General features: G+C 39.1%; 1 protein-coding gene across 3 annotated transcripts in view; it reads right to left on the minus strand.

Moving 5' to 3' along the window:
• Positions 1 to 458: 458 nt before the first annotated feature.
• Positions 459 to 24216, minus strand: part of LOC140717195 (semaphorin-3D-like) — a 94180-nt gene continuing 70422 nt past the window's right edge. For 2 of the 3 annotated variants that reach the window (XM_073030500.1, XM_073030502.1), the window contains exons 11-17: positions 22972 to 23194; positions 22803 to 22891; positions 15412 to 15453; positions 13007 to 13164; positions 8772 to 8836; positions 7863 to 8002; positions 459 to 5068 (exon numbers count right to left, since the gene is read on the minus strand). In XM_073030500.1, coding sequence (XP_072886601.1) covers positions 4697 to 5068; positions 7863 to 8002; positions 8772 to 8836; positions 13007 to 13164; positions 15412 to 15453; positions 22803 to 22891; positions 22972 to 23194 — 1089 coding nt within the window. In that variant the 3' untranslated portion in view covers positions 459 to 4696. The remainder of the gene's footprint in view (positions 5069 to 7862; positions 8003 to 8771; positions 8837 to 13006; positions 13165 to 15411; positions 15454 to 22802; positions 22892 to 22971; positions 23195 to 24216) is intronic. The other variant, XM_073030501.1, reaches the window with a different exon arrangement.

Here is a 24216-nt window from a genome sequence, read left to right on the forward strand (position 1 = left end):
AGAAACTTCATTACCATAAAAATGGAGAGAATGTGGAACTCTCTACCATGGGGAGCAGCAGGGTAAAAGCATTAGATGTAGATATGCTTTTGAAGGAAAGCTTACACATACAATAACAAATTTTGCTGACGGTTGGATGAGAAAGGATGGAAGAAGCTCAAATTGAGGACTGACATTGGATTGGACTTAATGGCCTGATAATTTATTTTTTTCTTGTATATTCTATGTTCTGACTGAGGTTATGAAAGGGAAATAATGTGTGACAAAGAAATACACACACCAGAGAGTAAAAGCAATACAGAGCCAGGCAAGGGAAGTGTAGAGAAAGCTATCAAGATAGAGAGAAGAAACATTGAAAATAAAATCCTCAAGTCTTCGGACCAAATAGCATGTGGATAAACCTGATGTAATCCTCAAACCCTTTATTGCAAGATTTATTGTAAGAAATAACTAATTCAAACAGTTTGATCTCAGAATTTTAATACATGAAAATAGTAAATTGTCAGTGTATTGTGGTGCTGATCTGCATTCATATGCTTTGACATTATCAGCAGTTGAAAACATTGTGTGAACAATGAAAATATATTTGTTCCAAAGGTAAAGTTCGTATTACTCATCCAGCAATTGAAGTCTGCATCAGTAATTACCATTTTACATCAGCAAACAAGATCTTAGTTTTACAATTAAATACAATACGAGTTGCGTTCTGTATTGTTATAGAAGACCAATTTATGATCTGTTTTCTGAGGTAATTCATATTTCAGCCCGTCATATATTTATTTAAAAGAAATCCAAATATGCCAAGGTAAATTAAAGTTAAATCGATAAAAGATAAAAAAACATATAACACAACCTTAAATTGGAAAAGTATTTACAAAGCAAGCCACTTTGGTACTATGTACAGAGTTGATGGTGTTTATTTTCTTTTAAGTCAATGCTTTAGGTCCATCATTTGAGCAAATGAGCTGATGCACTGTGGTCTAAATGCTGTTTCTCGGAAGAATGCCAATCTCTGTTAGGATTGGTGTAATGGATCCCATGGAAAAGTCTCAAAGGAAGGAGAGATCTGGTTGCATTTTAGCATATTGAACATAAGACTGAGTTGTGGAGAGCTATGGAAAGGGGCTACAAGTTTGCATCTCCCTCTGTTGAGTTAGCTGCTCCCAGTCCACATGGTAGTAGAGGTTCTATATTTGTAGCCTGGGCTCACTGAAAGAAAACATAGCATAGCTTCTGTTCATGATTTCTAGTTAACATCCAGAAGTTCGCAATCCTTTTTATGCCATACACCCCTATCGTTATGCAAGAGGGTCCATGGACCACAGGCCAGGAGCCCCTTTTAGAAGTAAAACATGTTAAAATATTATATATTTTTATGATAAAAATATTTATATTTTGATTAACTGACAAGATTGGAACTTTCAATTTTTATTACGTCATGTAAATTTACATTATTCAGTGTGCTAAAGCAATGCATTATTTATCAGTAATAAAATGGCATTATTGTCAAGTGAGTACACTGACATCTAACTTCTAATTAGTAACATTTTATATCATTTTATGAACTTTAACAAATATCCATGCATTGATGATTGATCAGAGAATATATTTTGCAAAACTGTATATGAAACTCAGTCATTGACGATAAAGCATGGATTTTTATTACCTCAGCGTTTCCTCCAAAAACAACTGTGGTAGTTAAAGATATGAGTAAGCAATAGTATTAACTAATCAAACTTACTTTCATAAGATAGTTACTTTCACTTCAAGCCAAAGCTCAATGTATTTTTCTTTGGAGCAACAGTGTCAGAGTCGATTTTTATACCTATTCACAAAGATCACTTTTGGGAGGGAAGGGGTCTCTCTGCATTCAACCAATCCCCACTCCTAATCCATTACAATGAAGTACACAACGAAAATGCACAAAGCATATTTATGAGCTGTTTAATAAATTGTTTCTAGTTTTGAAACTTTGTGGTGGGTTTTTACCAGTGGACTGTATTTGGCTGAGAGCTCTAGCCATGAGGTCTGCCAGCTTCTCTCTTCATGCTGAACTACATTAGTGCTCAAAGAGAGAAACAAAAACAAACACTACTCATTAACAAGTTACTGGGATGCATGATCTTTTACGTGATGCAAAGCCCTTTCACGTGCAACCACGGATTAGTATGAACCAACCGGCACAATTTGTGCTGTGGAGAAACAATTGCAAGGGATCTGCAGCTTTAAGAACATCGGAAATAAGGGCAGGAATAGACCAGGTGGCCCTTCGTGTCTGCTCCTGGACATTTTTCAACAACAGCTACATATGAGCAATTTCTTTAATGCCCAGAAATCTACAGGTTTCTATTCTGAAGAAACACAACTGGCTTTCCACAGCTTGTGTGGTAGAAAATTCCAAAGGTTCACCATCCTTTAAGTGAGAAAGTTTCTCTTCATCTCACTCTGCAGTCACCTGCCTCTTATTCTCAAATTGTACCCCTTAGATACCTCAACCAGCAGAGACATCCTCCCTGCACCATTAAGGATTTTGATAGCTTTGGTGAGATCTCTCATTTTTCTAAACTTTGAAGAAAACAATTCCCATCTACTCAATTCCTCCACACAGGTCAAGCCCGCTATCCATGAAACCTGACTCGTAAATCTTTGCTGCACACTCTCTATTGCAGGTACATTATCTCTTGTTGCTTGTTGATGTGTTGCTCTGGATGTCCAGCATCTGAAGAATCTCTTGTGTTTGACATTTTATCTTTATAAAGAGATCAGAACTGTGCGCAATACTTGAGGTGTGGTGTTAACAAGACCATACACAATTGCAATATGTCTTTCCTATTCCTGTCTTCAAACCCCTGGTAATAAAGGAGAATATAAAATATGCCCTTTGAATCGCTGACTACATCTTCACACAGGTCTTCAGTAACTTCTGTACAAGCACATCTAGTTTCTTTTGGACATCAACACTACCCAAGCCTTCATCATTTAACAAATGACCACACATGTTTCTACATTATATTCCATTCTTGTTCTTTGCCTCTCACTCAGTTTGCCTGCATACTCTTGAAATGTTCATACTCGTAATCCCACCTCCAACAACCATAGAAACCTGATGTTTTGCCCTTCAGCCAAATCATTGTCATACATTCTGAATAGCTGGAGCCCTTGCACCCTGTTTGTCACAGCTTGCCCAGTTGAGAATATCTTGTATATTAGCAATGTAGTCACTGAAACACACCAGCACATTTGATTGATGGAAGAGATGCAGCTATTTAACACATGTTCATACAAAGTCATACAGCTCTTTCAATCAGGAAATTGAATATAAGCATTTCTGGAATGTTTACTATATCTGTTCATACATCAGTCAGCAGACAGAAATCCTTACAATCAAAACCCTTCAATAATTGACAGAGAAAAGGGTAACATAATTGTTCATTTTTTCATGGAAACATTGGAAGTTTCTCTCTCCATCTGAGATTAAAATTTTGACTAGTGTGCATATGTGAATTTTTTCAAAAAGTATATATAAATTAGTTTGGATAATATTTAAAATTCAATGAAGGTATATCTCATCACTTACTGATTTGAAACTGTTAGACAAAGTATGCCTATCCTTAAAAGATCATAAGATACAGGAGCAGAATTAGGCCATTTGGCCCATCGAGTCTGCTCCACCATTTCATCAAGGCTGATCCATTTTCCTTCTCAGCCCCATATTACTTCGTGCTCTGACTAATCAGGAATCTATCAACCTCTGCCTTAAATACACACAATGACCCGGCCTCCACAGAAGTCTGTGGCAACAAATTCCACAGATTCACCATTCTTTGGCTAAAGAAATTCCTCCCCATCTCCATTCTAAAAGAACGCTCCTCTATTCTGAGGCTCTATTCTTATGTATTACAGTGGTACAAGTAAAAGTAAAATAATTATTTTGGTATTTTATTTTGTCTCTTCCACCTTTTAGATCAACCAGTGGATGATGATATTAGCCTATATATTGCTCTGATGTTATTGATCAAGCTGCTGTCAAGCACGATTTTAATGATGCAGATTTAATAGTAACTTCCAGTACAGCTGTGCAGGAAAAATCCATGAGCTGCTGTCACGAGTAACCTACCCTTCACAAATGATAAACAGCACGCACAAAAATGCAGGAGGAACTCCACAAGTTGGGCAGTATCTATGCTGAAGAATGAACAGTGAACGTTTCAGTCAGAGACACTTGATCAGAGCGAATGAAGTTCCTTTGTCACTATCAACCCCGTCTGTTAATTTTCATTATGGAAGGTCACCCATTGTAAATGTTAATCATGACTCTACATGGAGTAGAGTTTTCAGCAATAGGTTCTGAGGTTAGTGGACTTCATTACATGTTGGCTCAATAAGATCCAACTATATGCAGACTTATCTGTGAAGTCTTCAAAACTGAATTCCCAAGGCTATATTATAAAATTGCCTACAGAGTAATATTTTCTTTTAAAGCGAATGTTTTTAAATTAACAAACAGAATACACTCAAGTATAATACCTCTTGCTACACTTTTGAATTTGTGTGGTAACATTTCTTCCACTGACACTCATTCAGACTTCACAGTATTCCAGATTGTGCATTAATAACTCTGAAACAAGTCCATGATAACTTTTGTTACTGTGTCTTCATTCAAAAGGACCACAAAGCATCTGATATTTTCCAGTATCTAAAACCGCTTAAATGCTGGTGCTTTTTTCCACTTTGCTGCCGTTTTACTCAATTGTCTGCGTTTCCCCGAGCGCCACACTTGCTGGCAATATTCGTTTACAGTGATGCCTGGCTGATTCAGAAGTTGCAGAAAATCCTTGTAACGTAGCCTTGCCCTGTTCCGAGTGTCTTTATTCTTTCCATCATTGTGCCTTGTTTTTGGCGGAGTTGTCATGAAGTCACTCAAAATAACCTTAAGGTGAAACTTAGTGATGACTTGTGTGAACGTGTTCTCCACGGCTCTGCAATAGTAAATCCCGGCATCATCTTCCTGCAAGTGACGTATGAGGAGCCCAAGCCTCGTTTTGATGATTCTGGAACCATATTTTATCTAAATAAAAATTAAAACAAAAGTGACAGGATGGTATAAAGCAGCATGTTCTTGTAGTTTCTTAAACATGTCTTAATAACACAGCGTTGAGCTAATGAATAATCTAGAAATATCTAACCAGCCAATCATATGGCAGTAACTCAATGCATAAAAGCATGCAGACATGGTCAACGGGTTCAGCTGATGTTCAGACCAAACATCAGAATGGGGAAGAATTGTGATCTGAGTGACATTGACCGTGGAATGATTGTTGATGTCAGAGGGAGTATCTTAGAAACAGCTGATCTCTTGGGATTTTCAAGCACAACAGTCCCTAGAATTTATAAAGAATGGTGCAAAGAAAAAAAATCCAGTGTGTGGCAGCTCAGTGGGAGAAATGCCTTGTTAATGAGAGAAGTCAGAGGAGAATGGCCAGACTGGTTCAAACTGACGGGAAGGAGATAGCAAATCTTATAACCATGCATTACAACAGCGGTGTGCAGAAGATCATCTCTGAACACTCAACACATTGAACCTTGTAGTGATGAGGCTCCAGCAGTAGAAGACCACAGACATGCACTCAATGGCCACATTATTAAGCGCAGGAGGTACCTAATAAAGTGGCTACTGAGTGCATAAAATGGAACATCACAATCTGATGACAAAGTCTGGTACATTGATGTAATGCGTTCATTTCCACCAACCTTCATATTTTCTCTTAGGTTGCCGCAGTAGAATGATCATGGATTGATTTCTGTTTATTGACCTACTCCTGCAGGAGCCTCAGGCAATGCAATCGATTTAATTTGAGGATGTTACATTAAATGATAAGAGATATACTGGATGTCATTACTTTGGGCAAATATGAAGGCACAGCCAAAGAATGAAAAATGTTATAACCGCTAGTTCAGAATCAGAATCAGGTTTAATACCACTGGCATGTCCAGGAAAATCCAATGGAAGTGTCCATTCGGAAATCTGCAGACAGAGGGGAAGAAACAGTTCCAGAAACGTTGAGTGTGTGTCTTTAAGCTCCTTACCTCCTGCTTAATGATGGCACTGAGAAGAGGGCATGTCCTGGGTAATGGGGCTCCTATCCTCCTTTCAAACTATAATCTAAATGGTATCTGAGCCATGGTCTTTTCAAACAGATTTTATTGCCAAATCCATATTAAATAGTAATATTTTTAAGATTCTCTCAACAGACTAATTTTACCATTTGGCATTGCCAGAAAAGAAGGAAATTTGATCATTTGTGCAAAATGCTTTTTACAATATCATTTATTGGATGTAAGATAACAGTTATCCAAGCTATATGTCACTAGTGGACTGAGCTGATTCTTGGAAGAGCCTATCTGATGAAGATCACATTAAGAGATTATTTTGGTCCCAAAAGGGTACAGCTGTTTTTCACCTTGGAAATTTAATTCCTGGGAGAACTTTAAATTAATTAATCATAATAAATGTTGGAAACTTTTATGATCAACGAGAATCAGTTGGTCAATGGCAGTCAATATCATGCACTTATTTTTAGTTATAATATGGAGCAATGGATATTAATTTATTAGCTGTACAACCTGCACAAACATTGTTCTTGCTGCTAAATCTGTTGAGTTTCCTTTGCCTGAAACAATCATTATATCTCTTAAATTTGTTAACTATGGGCCTGATTGCTTTTAATGTATCTCATCAGAAATTACATAATTTCAGGTTCTTCATGGCCTTTAAAGCCTCTAATAAAATATACTTCATATATTTCTTTCTGAGGAGAATGTACAGAATGGATTTTAAGATCAAGTCATAGTTAATGATTAATCTTCTTATGACTTTAAAGGCATAATTACTCAGTAAATATCTACCAAGGACGGAAAAACAAATAAAACTGTAGATGCTGGAACCTGAGGCTAAGATATAAACTCAGTCAGTCAAGCTGCACCTGTAGAAAGAGAGATCACATTTACATGGGCATTCCCTACTACTTCCCTTCCCCCTTCTGGATCTCTTTGACTCCATTCCAGGAGATCAACACCTTCAAGGAGCAGTGCCTCAGAAAAGCAGCCTCCATCATCAAGGAACCCCAATACCCAGGACATGCCCTCTTCTCATTGTTGCCATCAGGACGGAGGTACAGAAGCCTGAAGGCACACACTCAGAAATTCAGGAACAGCTTCCTTCCCTCTGCCATCCAATTTCTAAATGGACATTGAACCCATGAACACTACCTCACTACTTTTGAAAAGAAATTCTGTTTTTGCATGACTTACGCTGGTGATAATTAAATCTGATTCTGATTCTGAACTAACATCTTTTACAAACCCACTGACTACAAATCTAGAACTATCTTGATGGTACACCCTTCCATCCTGTCTCCTACAAGGATGCCCTTCCTTTCTCTCAGTTTTGACTCTATATTCTTTTCCATAGATGCTGCCTGACCTGCTGAATTCCTCCAGCATTTTCCGTGTACTGCTGTAACTTGATAGTCTGTTGTCTATTTTGCCAGTGCAATAATGCCCAGGGCATGATATGTTTTTCAGCAATTAACAAACAATAGAAACGTCAGAGTAAAAATACATCTGCTCTGTATTATCTTCCTCCAACTAGCTGGCATAGTGGTATAATATTATAATTATATTATAATATATATATAATTATAATATAATATATATATAATTATAATATTAATTGAAAAGGAGATGTGAAAAGATATATATATATATATCCTCTGCTTGATAATCATAAATTTGGAAGATTTACTGTGCTTCTTGCGTCTAATGATTTTAGGGTTCTGGAATGAATCATTTGGACTAATTACCTCCTCCTGCTGGCCATCCAATGATCGTTGAACAGACCAAATGGCTGATGTTTGCTGTGATCTTGGACTGCATTCCAGGAACGTGGAATTGTTCTGAACTCCAAAAATTAACTTCTTCTCAGTTAGCACATTTGCTGAATCTACATAATAGGGAATTTTAATGTTAAAAAATGTATAATAATTGTTTCCTACTGGCAACCTTTGAAGAAAGTGGAAGGAATTTTACAGCAAATGATTACTACATTCCCAGTCACAAAATGAGAACAGCTGTCATAAAATCTATTTAAGCTCTGATGTTCCAAGCTTTTGGTTTTGGCAAGGGATATTTTAAGTGATTCCATACTGAAATTCAATGTGCACCAGTAAAATCACAGTCCATCAAACTGGGCATTTGGGTCTGCAAGAAATACAGTTCCCCTGTCAAGTAACTGAAGAAACTTGTAACTGCTACCATAATCATGGGAAATGACAAAGGTTTCCAAAATAAAGATCATCAAAATGCATGACCGTAAAACACCTTCATTCCGATTAGGAAGCTGGGATTATCCGCATTGACTATGAGAGAAGGAAAAAAAAGCTATGTATGGTAACGCAGTCTTCTGTCTTCCAGCCTGTCCTTTTCTATGTCTTCCTCCTAGAGTCAAAGAGCACTACAACAGAGCAATAGAATGTATTGAATGAGTACATTGACCAATAGTGCAAAGGGATCATATTTGCTCTTTCAACATTCTGCATCCAAGCCAGATGTTTTTTGCATTTTATCTCCCTCCCCACACTCCTTCCGAGGTAGGAAAATGTCCTACATGCTGTAAGATGATCATTACCATCAACTGCAACTAAAGTAACACCATCACTCATAAATACACAAGTGTAATGTGGTAATTGATGGATTTAACTAGATGTACTCACAATCCTCTTGATCCCAGCATTGAATTATTGGGTCTCCAGTATTTACATCTTGACGTCTAGTTTGTCTGATAGAAGAACAAAGCATTAGTTATTGGTTTTAAATAAGAGAAGCCCTTCTTATCAGGAAAGTCAAGTGCTAATGCAAGTAGGTGTCTTATTTTGTTTTGGATATTGGTCATTTCAAATTACAAAGTAAATTTATCATCATAGTACATATATGTACATATAGAGGGATATAAAATTTTGAGGGGCATAGTTAAGGTAAAGCTAGCAGGCTTTTCCCACTGAGGTTGGGTGTGTGATGCACCATCAATAACTCTTGGAGACTGGAAGTGAACGATAGGCTGTTATTAACAGCAAAAAGGGAGCACGACATCTCGGAGACTGAGGGAGGAGCAGTGCCCCAATCGCCTTTATACAGTGGTCTGTGGGAGGAGCCACAGGAGCAGTCAGCAGAGGGACGTGTCCAGACAGCTGTACATAGTTTACCACAGTGGGACTACAGTTAGAAGTCATATATTAAGGGTGAAAGGTGAAAAGGGGAACATGAGGGGAAACTACTTCACTCAGAGGGTTGCAAAAGCTTGGAATATTCTGTCAGCACAAGTGGTGAAGCGAGCTCGATTTCAATGTTTAAGAGAAGTTTGGGTAGGTAAATGGATGGCAGGGGTATGGAGCCTATGGTCCGGGTGCAGGTCAATGGGACGAAGCTATTTAAATGGTTTGGCATGGACTAGATAGATTGAAGGGCCTGTTTCTGTTGTGCTCTTCTATGAGTCTATGACTCTGTGTCATCATATACAATCCTGAGATTCATTTTCTTACTCAATAAATCCATAATAGAATCAATGAAAGATGACTATCCTAATTCTTAAGCATGAGCCGTACAGTAAAACACAAGTATATACAACTCCAAGTGGATGGATGTTTTTAGAAACCCAACTATGTGTGACATGCTATTCCATCAATGTTAGTACAACAATATCATGTGCTCCCATCAACCTTTCTGCGACACCACTACTGGGGCTTGAAAGCATGGTGGTTAACTCAATGTGCTAGCTTCCAAAGGCCAGAATTACAGATCTGGGGAGAGGATTCCTGATGTCAGCGCAGTATCTGGGGAATTTAAATTACATTTAAAAATATTGGTAATGATCACTGCATACTGAGAAATTGTTGTTGAATGATGTTCTTCACTGAAGAAACCTTGCTGTCATTGGACAATCAGAATCAGGATTATTAACATTGGTATGTGTCAGGAAATTTGTTAACTTAGCAGCAGCACCTTCAAAGCAATACATGATCATATGGAAGGAAAATAAAATAGTAAATCATTTACAGTGTATATATATATTAAATTGTTAGATTAAAAATAGTGCAAAACAGAAATGCTATTTAAAAAAGTGAGGTAGTGTTTATGGGTTCAATGCCCATTCAGAAATCTGATGGCAGAGTGGGAGAAGCTGTTCCTGAATGGCTGAGTGTGTGCCTTCAGGCTTCTGTACCTCTTTCCTAATGGTAACAATGAGAAGAGGGCATGTCCTGGGTGATGGGGGTCCTTAATAATGGATGCTGCCTTTCTGAGGTATTGCTCCTTGAAGATGTCTTGGAAACTAAGGAGCCTCGTACTGAAGATGGAGCTGACTAACTTTACACCTTTCTGCAGCTTCTTTCAGTCCTTCATCATAACATCCTAACTCCTGTACTGAATACTTTGATTTCTGAAGGCCTCCTTCTAAACAGGCAGAAACAATGAAATCACCAGAGAGAATCTATCATTTCAATGTGCATTCCTCACATAAAATCTCAGTAGCTTCGATGTATTTTAAATTTCAGAGTTTATTCAGTCTAGATATAAGTGCTTCTTAGCTGATGGGATTTCTCTTCAACATTCTTTTGCTTGTGACAAATTTTCGAGGCCAGGTATCACTACCTTTACTGCATCAGGGATCTAACAGAGCAACAGAGAGGCAAAAACATGATCAAAATCCTGCAGGAATTGGGATGGGAGGACAAGATTCAGCTCCAGGGCAACCATGATGGGGTATGCTTGTAGTCAGGGCACAACAAGAGAACTACTACACCTGTTTTCTCTGCTCCATTTGGGTAGGTGAGTTGGTCACTGTCAATTGCCTCTAATGTGTAGGTTGTAGGGTCTCTGGAGAACTGATGGAAATGTGGAAAGAATAAAATGGTATGAAAAGGATTAGAGTGTCATAGCTACAACCTCTCACTCAATGGAACTAATTGTATACCTCAGGAGAGGGAAACCAGAGGTCCATGAACCAATCATCATTGGAAGACCGGAGGTAGAGAGGGTTATCAGCTTTAAATACTATTTCAGAGGACCTGTTCTGGACCCAGCACGTAAAAGTAATTGCTAAAAAAGCAAGGCAGCACCTTTACTTTCTTAGGAGTCTTCAGAGATTCCGCATGCCATCAAAAGTCTTGACAAACTTCTATAGATGTGTAGTGGAAAGTGTACTGAATTATAGTACACTAAATTATAGCCTAGTTTGGAAACACCAGTGCCGTTGAATGGAATATCCTACAAAAGGTAGTAGATTTGGCCCAGAACATCATAGGTAAAACCCTTCCAACCATTGAGCACGTCTACATGAAAAACTGTCAAAGGAAAACAGCATTCATCAACAGAGATCCCCAGCACCCAAGCCATCACCTTTTCTCAATGCTGCCATCAGGCAGAAGGTACAAGAGCTTCAGAACTCGAACCACCAGGTTCCGGAATAGTTACTATCCCTCAAACATTAGGCTCTTGAACAAAAGGGGATGCGTGCACTCACTTGCCCTTCCATCGAGATGTTCCCACAACCAATGATCTCACTTTAAGGACTCTTTATCTTGTTATTTCATGTTCTCAGTATTCATTGCTATTTATTTATATTTGCATTTGCACAGTTTGTTGTCTTCGGGTTGAACTCTCATTGATCTTGTTATAAATACTATTCCATAGTTTTACTGAATATGCCTGCAGAAAAATGAACCTTAGGGTTGTATTTGGTGACATATATGTAGTCTGATAATAAAATTTACTTTGAACTTATAAACTTTTTAGTGGAATTGAGCAATAGATGGTGAACAAGGATTTGGTGGGGTGAGTGGTCTGTTAACATGATAACTGAGTCCATGACTCGATTTTCATTTGCTGGATCAATGCTACACCAAGGAACTTCAGATGTTTATGTCAAAGCTTACTATTACTTAGATTTGTTTGGTTCAGCTGGAGAAACCTCATCTGACATTTTCGGATTCACCAAACTAACAGAAGTTACCAAACAAGCGCAATATCAACAGAAAAGTGACATGGAAGGAGAAGAAAATGAGGGCTCTCTTTGAAGCCCTGACCAACTTTCCCATCATCCCTTATTTCCACTTTAGATTTCCAGCATTTGTGCCCTTTCATTTTGCTTCAGTGCACTGGTTCAGTGATGGTGGGGGAGAAGGGAATGAGAATAGAAAGCATTCTTAGTAATGATTAAACATTAAGCTACACACATACTTCTCCTGGTCTGTGTCTGTGTCAGATTTTCAACATTGAAAAGGAGAGGATTTATAATTTGTCTGGAAAGACCGAGTAAATGGAATCTGCATGAATACATTTAGGATGTTGCTGCTCAAAGCATAATAAATCTTCCACCTTAATTTTCAAGCTGACTGCTTCCCATTCTACTTCATCATAATCAGAATTGGTAATTTAGAGAATAAAACTTACTCAATTGTTTGAAACACAGTGCAGAAAAACTCATCTGGAAAACTACAAAGAAAATTCCGAGCCTAAAGCTGACATTAAACACGTAGTACACTGCAGATGCTGTGGTCAAATAACACGTACAAATAAGCTGGATGAACTCAGCAGGTCAGGCAGCATCCGTTGAAAGGAGCAGTCAACGTTTCGGGCCGAGACCCTTCGTCAGGACTGAAGGAGGAGGGAGCAGGGGCCCTATAAAGAAGGTGGGGGGAGGGAGGGTGGAATGTGCCAGGTGAAAAACCAATCAGAGGGAAGATCAAGGGGTGGGGGAGGGGAAGCAGGGAGGGCACATTCCACCCTCCCTCCCCCCACCTTCTTTATAGGGCCCCTGCCCCCTCCTTTTTTAGTCCTGACGAAGGGTCTCGACCCGAAACGTTGACTGCTCCTTTCAACGGATGCTGCCCGACCTGCTGAATTCATCCAGCTTATTTGTACGTGTTAAAGCTGACATTGATTGGCCTCTTACCTTTTCAGAGCTGGCACGTACTTGCAGCATGAGGTTCCATTCCACGCACAGTAGGGATCTCTAGCAAGGCAGCATTCCGAGCAGGTTGCACCATAAGCACCACACCTCTGTAGAGCAAGCTGCACTAAACCATCTTTCGATCCAATATAAATCTGCTTCTGTAAGCGACATAGGAACTCCATAAATATACACTTTGTGGCCACTTTATTAGACACACCTGTACACCTGCTTGCTAATGTAAATATCTCATTAGCCAATCATGTGGCAGCAACTCAATGCATAAAAGTAGGCAGACACAGTCAGGAGGTTCAGCTGTCGTTCAGATCAGACATTAAAATGGGAAGAAATGTGATCGAAGTGACTTTGATTGTGGAATGACTGTTGGTGCCTGACAGGGTGGTGGTTTGAGGGCTCATCTCCCAGGTCTCTAGAGGTTACACAGAATAGTGAAAAACACAAACAAAAAATCTAGTGAGCCATAGTTCTGTGGACAAAAATACCTTGTTAATGGCCAAATTGGAAGGCAACAGTAACTCAAATAACCACACAGCACAACATTACCGTGCAGAAGAGCATCTCTGAATGCACAACACATTGAACCTTGAAGCTACAGCAGCAGCAAACCATAAACATACAATCAGTGGCCACTTTATTAGGTACATGAGCTATTTAATGTGGCTCTTGAGTGTATGTGCTGTTTAACAGCATAGGTCATTTCGGACAAAAGTAAATAATGTTTAGATATAGTACAGAGAAATAACTCCCTTGCTTTAAAGTCCTTATATCATCTTGTGCTTCACATAAATTGCTTGTATAACTGTTTGAGTTGTTTAATATGAGCTCACATTTTCCTTCACCTTATCATTTTGAAATCATGATGAAGGATATGAAAAATAGCATTACCATGTCTTATTAATTTTTCCTCTACCTTTCATTTACTGCAGGCAGATTAAATTACATAGCCTTCCTTTAGATAGGATATTTAATGCTAATGCAGTCATTTCAATATTTTACCTAAATGAATTGGTCCAAAATGATAATTTCCTCACCTCAAAGATTTATTATTCCACTTCATTATTTATTCTTGTTCATTCCTCTTTTTCAAATGCAGTTGACTCTCATTGTACTAGAATTCCATAAGTAAGGCATAAAGCACTTTTAAACGATTTTCTCTCTCTCTAAAATTCAGCAATTGTATTCACTGGAAGCCAGTTATAAGTTTCACAAAGTGCTTCCACCAGGGGTCACCAGAGAGTGATCTAGAGTGGAAATCATGACTGTTTTCTATTTGAGCTGAGAAATGAGCTGGGACCAAAGGTAGAAGCTGATGTGGAAATTACCTTAGGCACCCAAGGATAAATCACAATCAGAGGTTTCCTAGTGATTTTCCAAAGTGACGTAATTCAGTCCAGAAATGGGTGCAATTATGACCAACTCTGTAAACAAGCAATTTTCAGAGGTGTTGCAATGGAAAAATCAATGCTTCTTTTCCACATTTCTGTACTCATGGCCTCTCATTATAGAACAGTGACAAACACACACTATCGTCCATCAGCAGGTACTCCCACCTCTTGTGTCATACAATTTCTCCTGCTATCCACCCTACTGAAGATAGGGTTCTCTCTATACCTCACTACTTAGAAACTTTTTTGTTGATGTGTCTCTGGGAGTACCCAATTTGTCTGTCCAGATATTTCATGAAAATGATGTGCCATCAACTGAGTTATATTATCTCTTCATTTCTCTCTATCTAGATCACTACCTTTGTCCGCTGAGCAGGTCTTTTCTCAAGTATCTGTAGATCAGAATCAGTTTTAATATCACTAGCATATGTCGGGAAATTTGTTGCCTTTGCAGGAGTAGTACATAATAAAAGAAAAACAAACTGTGAATCTCAGCAAGTGTATATTTATATATAAAATAGTTACATTAAATAAGTAGTGCAAAAATAGAAATAAAAAACAGAGGTAGTGTTCATGGGTTCAATGTCCATTCAGAAATCTGATGGCAGATGAGAAGAAGCTGATCCTGAATCATCGAGTGAGTGCCTTCAGGATCTTGCACCTCCTTTCTGATGGTAGTAATGAGAACAGGGCATGACCTGAGTGATGGGGGGTCCTTAATGTGGGATGTTGCCTTTTTGAAACATCGTTCCTTGAAGATGTCCTGGTTACTATGGTGGCTGGTGCTTCTGATGACAGTTATAAGCCAGTTATTTGAAGGGAATTTAAATGATTATCTCCTAAAGTGCATATAAAACCCTAAGCTTTACAGAGCTCACAAAACCTGATTAGAAACACCAATTTCCAATTAACTGGAGTGACCTTTGAAATCACACATGTTTATACGACTAAATATAATTTGGTTCCAATGCTTAGATAAGTTATTATGTTTAGATTGTTTACCTGCTTTGAAGAAAGTTCCATTGTTAATATTGGAGTTGATTCCTAATAAAATATAAACAGTATAAGTTAAGACATTTTAGTAACTCATTGCACAGACATAAAACAAAGCAACAAATTTGGTGTCAATAATTCAAAGATTGCTTTAATTATTGCTTTCCAATGATTGTGATTATTATTAAATATTTAATTACCAGTATGTCAGTAAAATAAAAAAGTGTAAATTGTCATCAAATATAGCTCTGTTCCATATTCATTGTTTATAATCTTAAGGGTGCATATTTAACTGGTCACCAAGTTAAACTTTGCTTCTGACAGACAATTCCTTTCACCATCTTCCTTCAGCTGGGATTACCACCACTTGCGCTATCTGTCATACCAAAGACATCCCCTTTGCTCCTCTCCACACCTCATTGTTTCTAACATTCATATTCCCTGACTTTAGCTCTAACTTTTGCCAGTTCTGATGAAAGTTTATCAATCCAAAAAGTCAGCCATTTTCTCTCTCCAATGATACTGCCTGAACGGGTGAGCATTTTAAAATATTTTCTAATTTGATTTTGGATATTCATTGCCTGCAGACTTATGTTAAGATTTCAGATAGATATCTGTCATGAAATTCCAGAACTGAACAATGTTATGTAATTTGTTGACAAAACACTACCAACTAGAGCCATGAAGTCATAGACTCATTGCCTTGGAGCGAAAAATAGTCCTTTAACCCACCACACTCAGGCTGTCTCCATTGACCACATAATTAATCCAATTTGCCTCTATTAGATCAATATTCTTCTTTGTAATCTTATTCAAGATCTTGTCTAGATGCCTCTTAGGTGCAGTAATATATCTTTGCTTCTATCAGTATGTTTCAGTTATCATCTCCTCTCTGTGTAAAAAAAAACTTGCTCATCTGATCCCCTTTGAAACTCACTCCTCTCACCTTAAACCTATGCCCCCTTATTAATACCCCCACCATGGAAAGATATTCTGATCATTTATTCCCAATCTATGCTTCTCATCATTTTATATGCCACTATTATGATTCCAAGATTGAGTGATTCCAGGATTGAATGGCTTGTCTTATGAAGAGCATTTGATGGCTCTGGGCCTGTATTCACTAGAATTCAGAAGAATGAGGAGTGACTTCATTGAAACGTATGGAATGTTGAAAGGCCTTGATAAAGTGGATGTGGAGAGTATGTTTCCTATGGTGGGAGAGTCTAAGACCAGAGGACACAGCCTCAGAATAGTGGGGCGTCCTTTTAGAATGGAGATGAGGAGGTGTTTCTTTAGTCAGAGAGTGGTGAATTTGTGGAATTCTTTGCCATAGGTAGCTGCGGACGCAAAGTCTTTGTTTATATTTAAGGCAGAGGTTGATAGTTTCTTGACTGGTCAGGGAATGAGGGATAAAGCGAGAAGGCAGGAGACTCGGTCTGAGAGGAAAATGGGATCATCCATGATGAAATGGTAGAGCAGATGCAATGGGCCAAATGGTCTAATTCTGCTCCTATATCTTATGGTCTATGATCTTACTAGGTGACCCTTCACCTTTTTTGCTCTAGGGCAGGGGTTCCCAACCTTTTTTATACCATGGACCAATACCATTAAATGTGGACCCCAGGTTGGGAAACCCCTGCCTGGAAACAAATCCAACCCATCCAGACTCTGGTCATAACCCAAATTCTCCAATCCCAGTGTTAACATTGTTAACCTCTTCTGAAATCTCTCCAGTCTAACCACATCCTCCTATAGATTGGTGACCTAAGCAGTATTTTGTAAAGTGGCAACGTAACATAACAGCTTTTATATTTTATATCCTTACTTGTCATATTGCTTCTTTACCACCCTATCCACCTTGTGCCACTTTCAGGGAGCTGAGATCCCTCAGTTTATCAATATTCTCCAGTACCCTTTGATTTTGTAGTAGTCCTCCCCTATTTGACTTCACAAAATTCATCACCTCACTCTGAACAGATTAACAACTTATCAACTTTATTCAAGGTAAGTCATTGCAGGATTGTACTTTATAGAACATAGAACAATACAGCACAGTACAGGCCCTTCGGCCCGCTATGTTGTGCCGACCCTTAAGCTCTGCCTCTCATGTAAGCTTCCACCTTAAATTCCTCCATGTACCTGATTTACTTCAGAATGATTATTCCTTAATCAGGAAATCCAGTTTTCATCTGCAGTGGAGCCTGGGAATTCTAAACTCTTGCTACAGGAAATGCTGGAAGAATGGATATCATCATCCAACCAATGCTGTATTGATGCTGTTAAAATATTTTCATTTGTTTTAAAGCCAGCTTTCGATTTGCTTGATGATGAATAACTCAGCAGTAGATGTCACCTCCTCAATTGCTGCACATTTATTTTATTTTATATAGGTTCCAAAGTCCCCTAACTTCTTACCATTTAACTTTCGAGATTTAGATATCTGAGTTGCAAATCCTAGGGTGCTTTTATAAAAACTGTATTGATTAAAGCCACTTTGAATCAATTTATTGGCAAACATCCATTTTTAAATGACAAGAAGCCGAGGGGAGGATTATGACAGAATGGTACAGAAACAGAAGCAGTTCAGGAAGCCCTTCAAGGCTCCTCCAAGAGTGTGAGTGTCCCTACATGTCTGGTCCAACTTGCCATTTTCCCGAAAGAGCACCAGTAACCAAAACATCTAACAATTTCAGTTTTGAATGAAGTCCTAAAATTGAGCAGCCATTGTTTCCCCTGGGGTCAAGAATCCCTTAGATTTACAATGTTTTGAATAAAAGATTAATCTTTCTTTATTTCAGTTATAAATGATGGACCTCTTATCTTGCAACTACAACATGATTGTCCACACCTTTTCAACAAGCATGGCAAGTTTCATTGATCTATAGAAGTAATCAAGTAACAAATTGTTTGGAGATGTGTTTCTTTTTTTAACAATTACAATGTAATATTCATTGGATCAATACGCAATGAATTATCACTATATTTAGAGAATAGAAGAGCATATAGGAGCAGAATTCAGCCATTTGCCCCATCAAGTTTGCTCTGCCATTTCATAATGGCTGATCCATTTTCCTCTCAGCCCCAATTTCCTGCCTTGCCCCCATACCCCTTCATGCCCTGACCAATCACTAATCTATCAACCTCTGTCTTAAATGCACATAAAGACATGGCCTCCACAGCTGCTTGACAAGGAATTCCAGAGATTCACCACTCTCGGGCTAAGCAATTGTTCCTCATCTCTTTTCTAAAAGGACGCCCCTGTATTCTGAGGTTGTGTCCTCTGGTCTTAGACTCTCCCACCACAGGAAACAGCCTGTCCACATCCACTCTATCAAGTCCTTTCACCATTTGATAGGCTTCAATGAGGTCATCCCTCATCCTTCTGAATTCTAGTGAATACAGGCCCAGAGCCATCAAACACTCTTTATATGACAAGCCGTTCAATCCTGGAATCAACTTTGTAAACTTTCTTTGAACCCTCTCCAGTTTCAGTACATCCTTCTATGATAAGGAGCCCAAAACTGCTCACAATACTCAAAGTGAGGCCTCACCAGTGCTTTATAAAGTCTCAATATTACATCCTTGCTTTTAAATTTAGCCCTCTTGAATTGAATGCTAATATCGCATTTGCCTTCCTCACCACAGACTCAACCTTTAAGGAATCATGCATAAGGACTCCCAAGTTCCTTTGCACCTCAGTTTATTGTATTTTCTCCTCATTTAGAGAACAGTCAACCCTTTCATTTCTTCTACCAAAGGACATGACCATAAACTTACTGACACTGTATTCCATCTGCCATTTCTTTGCCCATTCTCCTAATCTGTCTAAGTCCTTCTGTAGCCTGTCTACTTCCTCAAAACTACCTACCCCTCCACCTATCTTCCTATCAAACTTTGCAGCAAAACAATCAATTCCATCTTCCAAATCATTGACATATAATATAAAAAGAATCAGTCCCAACACAGATTCCTGTGGAACACCTCAAGTCACTGGCAGTCAGTCAGAAAAGGTTCCCTTCATTCCCACTCTTTGCCTCCTGCCAATCAGCCACTGCAAATGCATGCTAGAATCCTTACTGTAATACTATGGGCTTTTAGCTTGTTAAGCAGCCTCATGTGTGGCACCTTGTCAAAGGCCTTCCGAAAATCCAAGTACACAACATCAATCAATTCTCCTTTGTCAATCCTGTTTGTTATTTCCTCGAAGAATTCTAAGATGTTCCTTTGAATCAGCAGGGGTGATTGATAAGTTTGTGGCCTAAGTGGAAGGGGATGAGTTATACAGCTCTCGTTACGTGCACATACAGTTCAACTCTTTGAGTGATTATGCGGAAAGTTTGAAGTTAATAACTCATCAGTTAATAACTCATCTGGGATGATTGATACGTTCATGGCCCAAGGTAGAAGGAGATGAGTTGTTAATTTCAAACTAGGTTATTAATCACTCAAAGAGTTGGCCTGCATGTGCATGTAACGAGAGCTGTATAACTCATCTCCTTCTACCTTAGGCCATGAACTTATCAATCACCTATGCTGTGGACACTTTCTAGAGGTCCAAGATCTGTATGTTCCACGACTGCTGGACTAAGTGTGTAAATGTAGGAGGGGACTATGTTGAAAAATAAATGTGCTAGGTTTTCAAAAATTGACTCCTTCACCTTAGGCCACGAACTTATTAATCACCCCTCATACTTACTTAGTTCATCCGCCATTTTCTTGTCCCCCATTACTACCTCTCCGGCATCATTTTCCAGTGGCCCAATATCCACTCTCGCCTCTTTCACATGTTATGCATCTGAAGAAATTTTGGTACCCTATTTAATACTATTGGCTAGCTTGCTTTCACCTTCCATGTTTACCTTCTTAATGACTGTTTTAGTTCCCTTCTGTTGGTACTTAAAAGCTTTCCAATGCTCTAATTTTTCCTCTATTATATGCCTTTACTTGGGCTTTTCTGTTGGCTTTTACTTCTCTTGTTAGCTACAGTTGTCTCAACTTTCCTTTAGAATACTTCTTCCTCTTTGGGATGTATGTATCCTGTGCTTTCTGAATTGCTTCCAGAAATTCCATCCATTGCTGTTTTGCTATCATCCCTGCCAGTGTTCTTCTCCAATCAATTCTGGCCAACTTCTCTCTCAAGCCTCTGTAATTTGCTTTACTCCACTATAATGCTGAAACATCTAACTTTAGCTTCTCCTTCTCAAATTTCAGAGTGAATTCAATCATATCACAATCACTTCTCCTAAGGGTTCTTTTACCTTAAGCTCTCTAATCAATTGTGGTTCATTGCACAACACCCAATTCAGAATAGTTGATTGTCTAGTGGACTCAACCACAAGCTGTTCTAAAAATCCATTTCATAGACACTCTAGAAATTCCCCCTCTTGGAATCTAGTACCAATCTAATTTTCCCAATCTAGCTACATATTGAAATCCCCCAGGACTATTGTAATATTGTCCTTTCAGCATGCATTTTATATCTCCCTTTGTAACTTGTAGATCACATCTTTACTGCTACCTGAGGGTCTGTATACAACTCCCATCAGGGTCTTTTTATCCTTGCAGTTCCTTAGCTTTATCCACAAATAATCAACACCTTCTGACCTTATGTCACCTCTCTCTAATGATCCGATTTATTTTCTACTAACAAAGCAACACCACCCCCTCTCCCTCCTGCCTGTCCTTTCGATACAATGTGTATCCTCGGACATTAAGATCCCTGTTATAATCGTCTTTCAGCCATGATTCAGTGATGAATAGAAAATCATACATCTGTAACTGTGCTACGTTAAATAACCTTATTCTGCATACTCTGAGCATTCAAATATAACACCTTCAGTCCTGTAGTGACCCTTTTTAAATTTTGCCCACCTTTTATGTTGCAACTCATCCTGCTGACTGCAATTTTGCTCTACCATCAGCCTCTCCTTGCTAGGAGCCTCACTAAACATTGTTTGTAAACCAACTACCTCATCTTCAGCACTGTCACGCCTGGTCCCATCCCCCTGCCAAATTAGTTTAAACCCACCTGAATTACTCTAGTCAACCTGCCCACAAGGATATTGGACCCCTTAGGTTCAGGTGTAACCCATTCCTTTTGTACGGGTCATACCTTCCCCAAAAGAGATCCCAATGATCCATAAATCTGAACCGCTGCCCCCTGCACCAGTTCCTCAGGTAGACATTCACCTGCCAATCATCTTAATCTTACTCTCACTGGCACGTGGCACAGGCAGCAAACCAGAACTTACTATTCTGGAGTTCCTGTTTCTCAGCTTTCTACCTAGCTCACTAAAATCTTCAGGACCTCCTCGCCTTGTCTACCTATGTTATTGGTGCCAATATATACCAAGACTTCTGGCTGCAAAACCCTCACCACAATCCGAGACATTCCTGATCTTGGCATCAGGGAGGCAACGTACCATCCAGATGTCTCTGTTATGCCCACAGAACCTCGTCTCCATTCCTCTGACTAAGGAATCTCCTGTCACACTTCACTCCTCTTCACCTCTCTGCTCTTCAGAGCCACAGCACCAGACTCAGTGTCAGAGACCCACTGTGGCTCCCTCCTGGTAGGTTGTCCTGTTCGATGGTATCTAAAGTTGTATGCTTGTTATTGAGGGGTAATGGCCACAGGTGTACTCTGCACTGGCTGATGTCCCCTCCTTTTCCTGACAGTCACCCAGCTACCTGTCTCCTACAATCTAGCAGTGACTACCTCCCTGTAACGCCCATCCATCACTTCCTCATTCTTCTGTATGAGTCAAAGGTCAATGAGCTGCAGCTCCAGTTCCTTAATACATTCTCTCAGGAGCTGCAGCTCGGCGCTCTTGGAGCAGATGTGAGACTTCCCAAATCTCAGACAGAGTAAAACAACACTGCCCCTGCAGCCATTCTTACTGAACTACTATGTCCTAATAGATGAGGAATGAACAAGTAAGAACACAGAGAGAGTAACTTCCAAGATACCTTGCCTCGCCCAAACCTGCTCTTGCTTAAGCCCGATGTGCCAGTCACGCTAAACACTGGCAGACTCTTAAGAATGGCTGCTCTGCTTGCACTTGAATTATTTTTATTGGCCCTTTCTACTGAATCCCTCTTCCCGATTGGCTGGCCCTCAACTCAGAGAAACTGTAGCGAAACGCTACCCGTAAAATCTCGACCGCCATTTTTTATGCACCCCTGACGTGCATTGTCCAACTCAGAGATTGTCCGATATCAATGACTATTATTTTGTATGAATTTGTAAACATAATGATGTTTCTTTAATGTTGCAAAATTAATATGACTATCATCAATGTGAACAATTATAGTGTAAATATGCACTTGCGAGCTCAACTTCAAAAAGGTAACTTTTTTCAGTTCCTAATCAGATTATAGAACATAATTTTCTGTACCTCGAACACTTGCAATTCTTCCAGAGCGATTTCTTCTACATTCAAGTTATCCTTGGTAATACTCAAGGCTTTTATTACTGACCCGACATCTGGAAACATATGAAGACTGTGTATTATATAATTGAATATATTTTAAATGGTCTTCATATGAAACGAGGATTGTATGTACCTGTGCCTAAAAACAGAACAGCATATTGTCCATCCTTTGCATTGACACGGTCAACCACAAGCTGTGTAATCCTGTAACCAGTGTTTACTTGAATGAAAACGGGCCTCTTGTTTATTGGATAAACAGCCTTGTACATCATTGGGTGATTCTTAATGAAGCTGATGACGTCATCTGAAAAATCCTTGGTAGACTCAATTGTGGAGTCAAATGTTTTACTGGGACACTAAAAAAAGCAAGCAACAATATTTTATACGATTTTAAAAAATTAAAATAAATTTAAATGCCACTACATTTACTGAGAGCACAGATTAATTTTCCATTGTATACAGATTATTATTTCAGTTCTATTTACCAAACGTAGCTATATATTACAATGAGTACCCATTGTGAACAAATGTCAAACGTCCTTGCACATCTAGTATTTGTCATAATTTCTTCATCTTAGAATAGTTTATGTCTGTTGCTTCTTCCCAAAACTTGGTCTTCCGGGGTACAACATCCACAAGTGACTGCTGCTAACAGGCATATTCAAAGGCAGAAGAATGCATGCTCAGGGATCTGTTAAAAGCTCGGTCCACCCTTTGTCAGAGAGTCATAGTGTTGTACAACACGGAGACAGGCTCTTTGGACCAGCTGGTCCGATTTGACCATCCCAACCTTCTGCACGGATTTTGTGGGGGGCGGGGGGGGGGGGGGGAACCAGAGTCAAAGGTTCCACTGCCACTGTACATTGAGGAGCTGAGTCCAAGCACTGCACAGGTGCATTGTTGAGGAGGAAGGATGAGTGGCATTGGTGCATTGTAACAGAAAGCATTGAAATGATGCACAATGAATGTAGAAAAAGACGCACACCAATTGTATTTACTGTATACATTGTCAACTGTTTTGAAATATATTTTAAAATTTAATTTAATTAGAGATACAGCACTCTGACAGGCCTTTCTATCCCAATTAGCCAACGTCACCTAATTACACCCATGCCATGTACTAACTCAGACATCCCACCCTGCAAAAACTCATTTCAGGGAGGTAGCACCATCAATTTGCGGGAGACTCCCAGAACCTCCGGGAGAGGTGGGATGTCTGCAATAGAGTATTCCCTTAGCAGCTAGCCAGCTAGTTTAAATAACATTAGCTTTGCTAATAAACGAATGACACCTGTTAAACTCACCTCAACAGTGATTTAACCCATCATGGGCAATAGAAAATTCAGTTGCAAACAGTGTAGCAAGCAACACTGTCATA

The sequence above is a fragment of the Hemitrygon akajei genome, chromosome 27 (genome assembly GCF_048418815.1).
Source record: "Hemitrygon akajei chromosome 27, sHemAka1.3, whole genome shotgun sequence".
NCBI lineage: Eukaryota > Metazoa > Chordata > Chondrichthyes > Myliobatiformes > Dasyatidae > Hemitrygon > Hemitrygon akajei.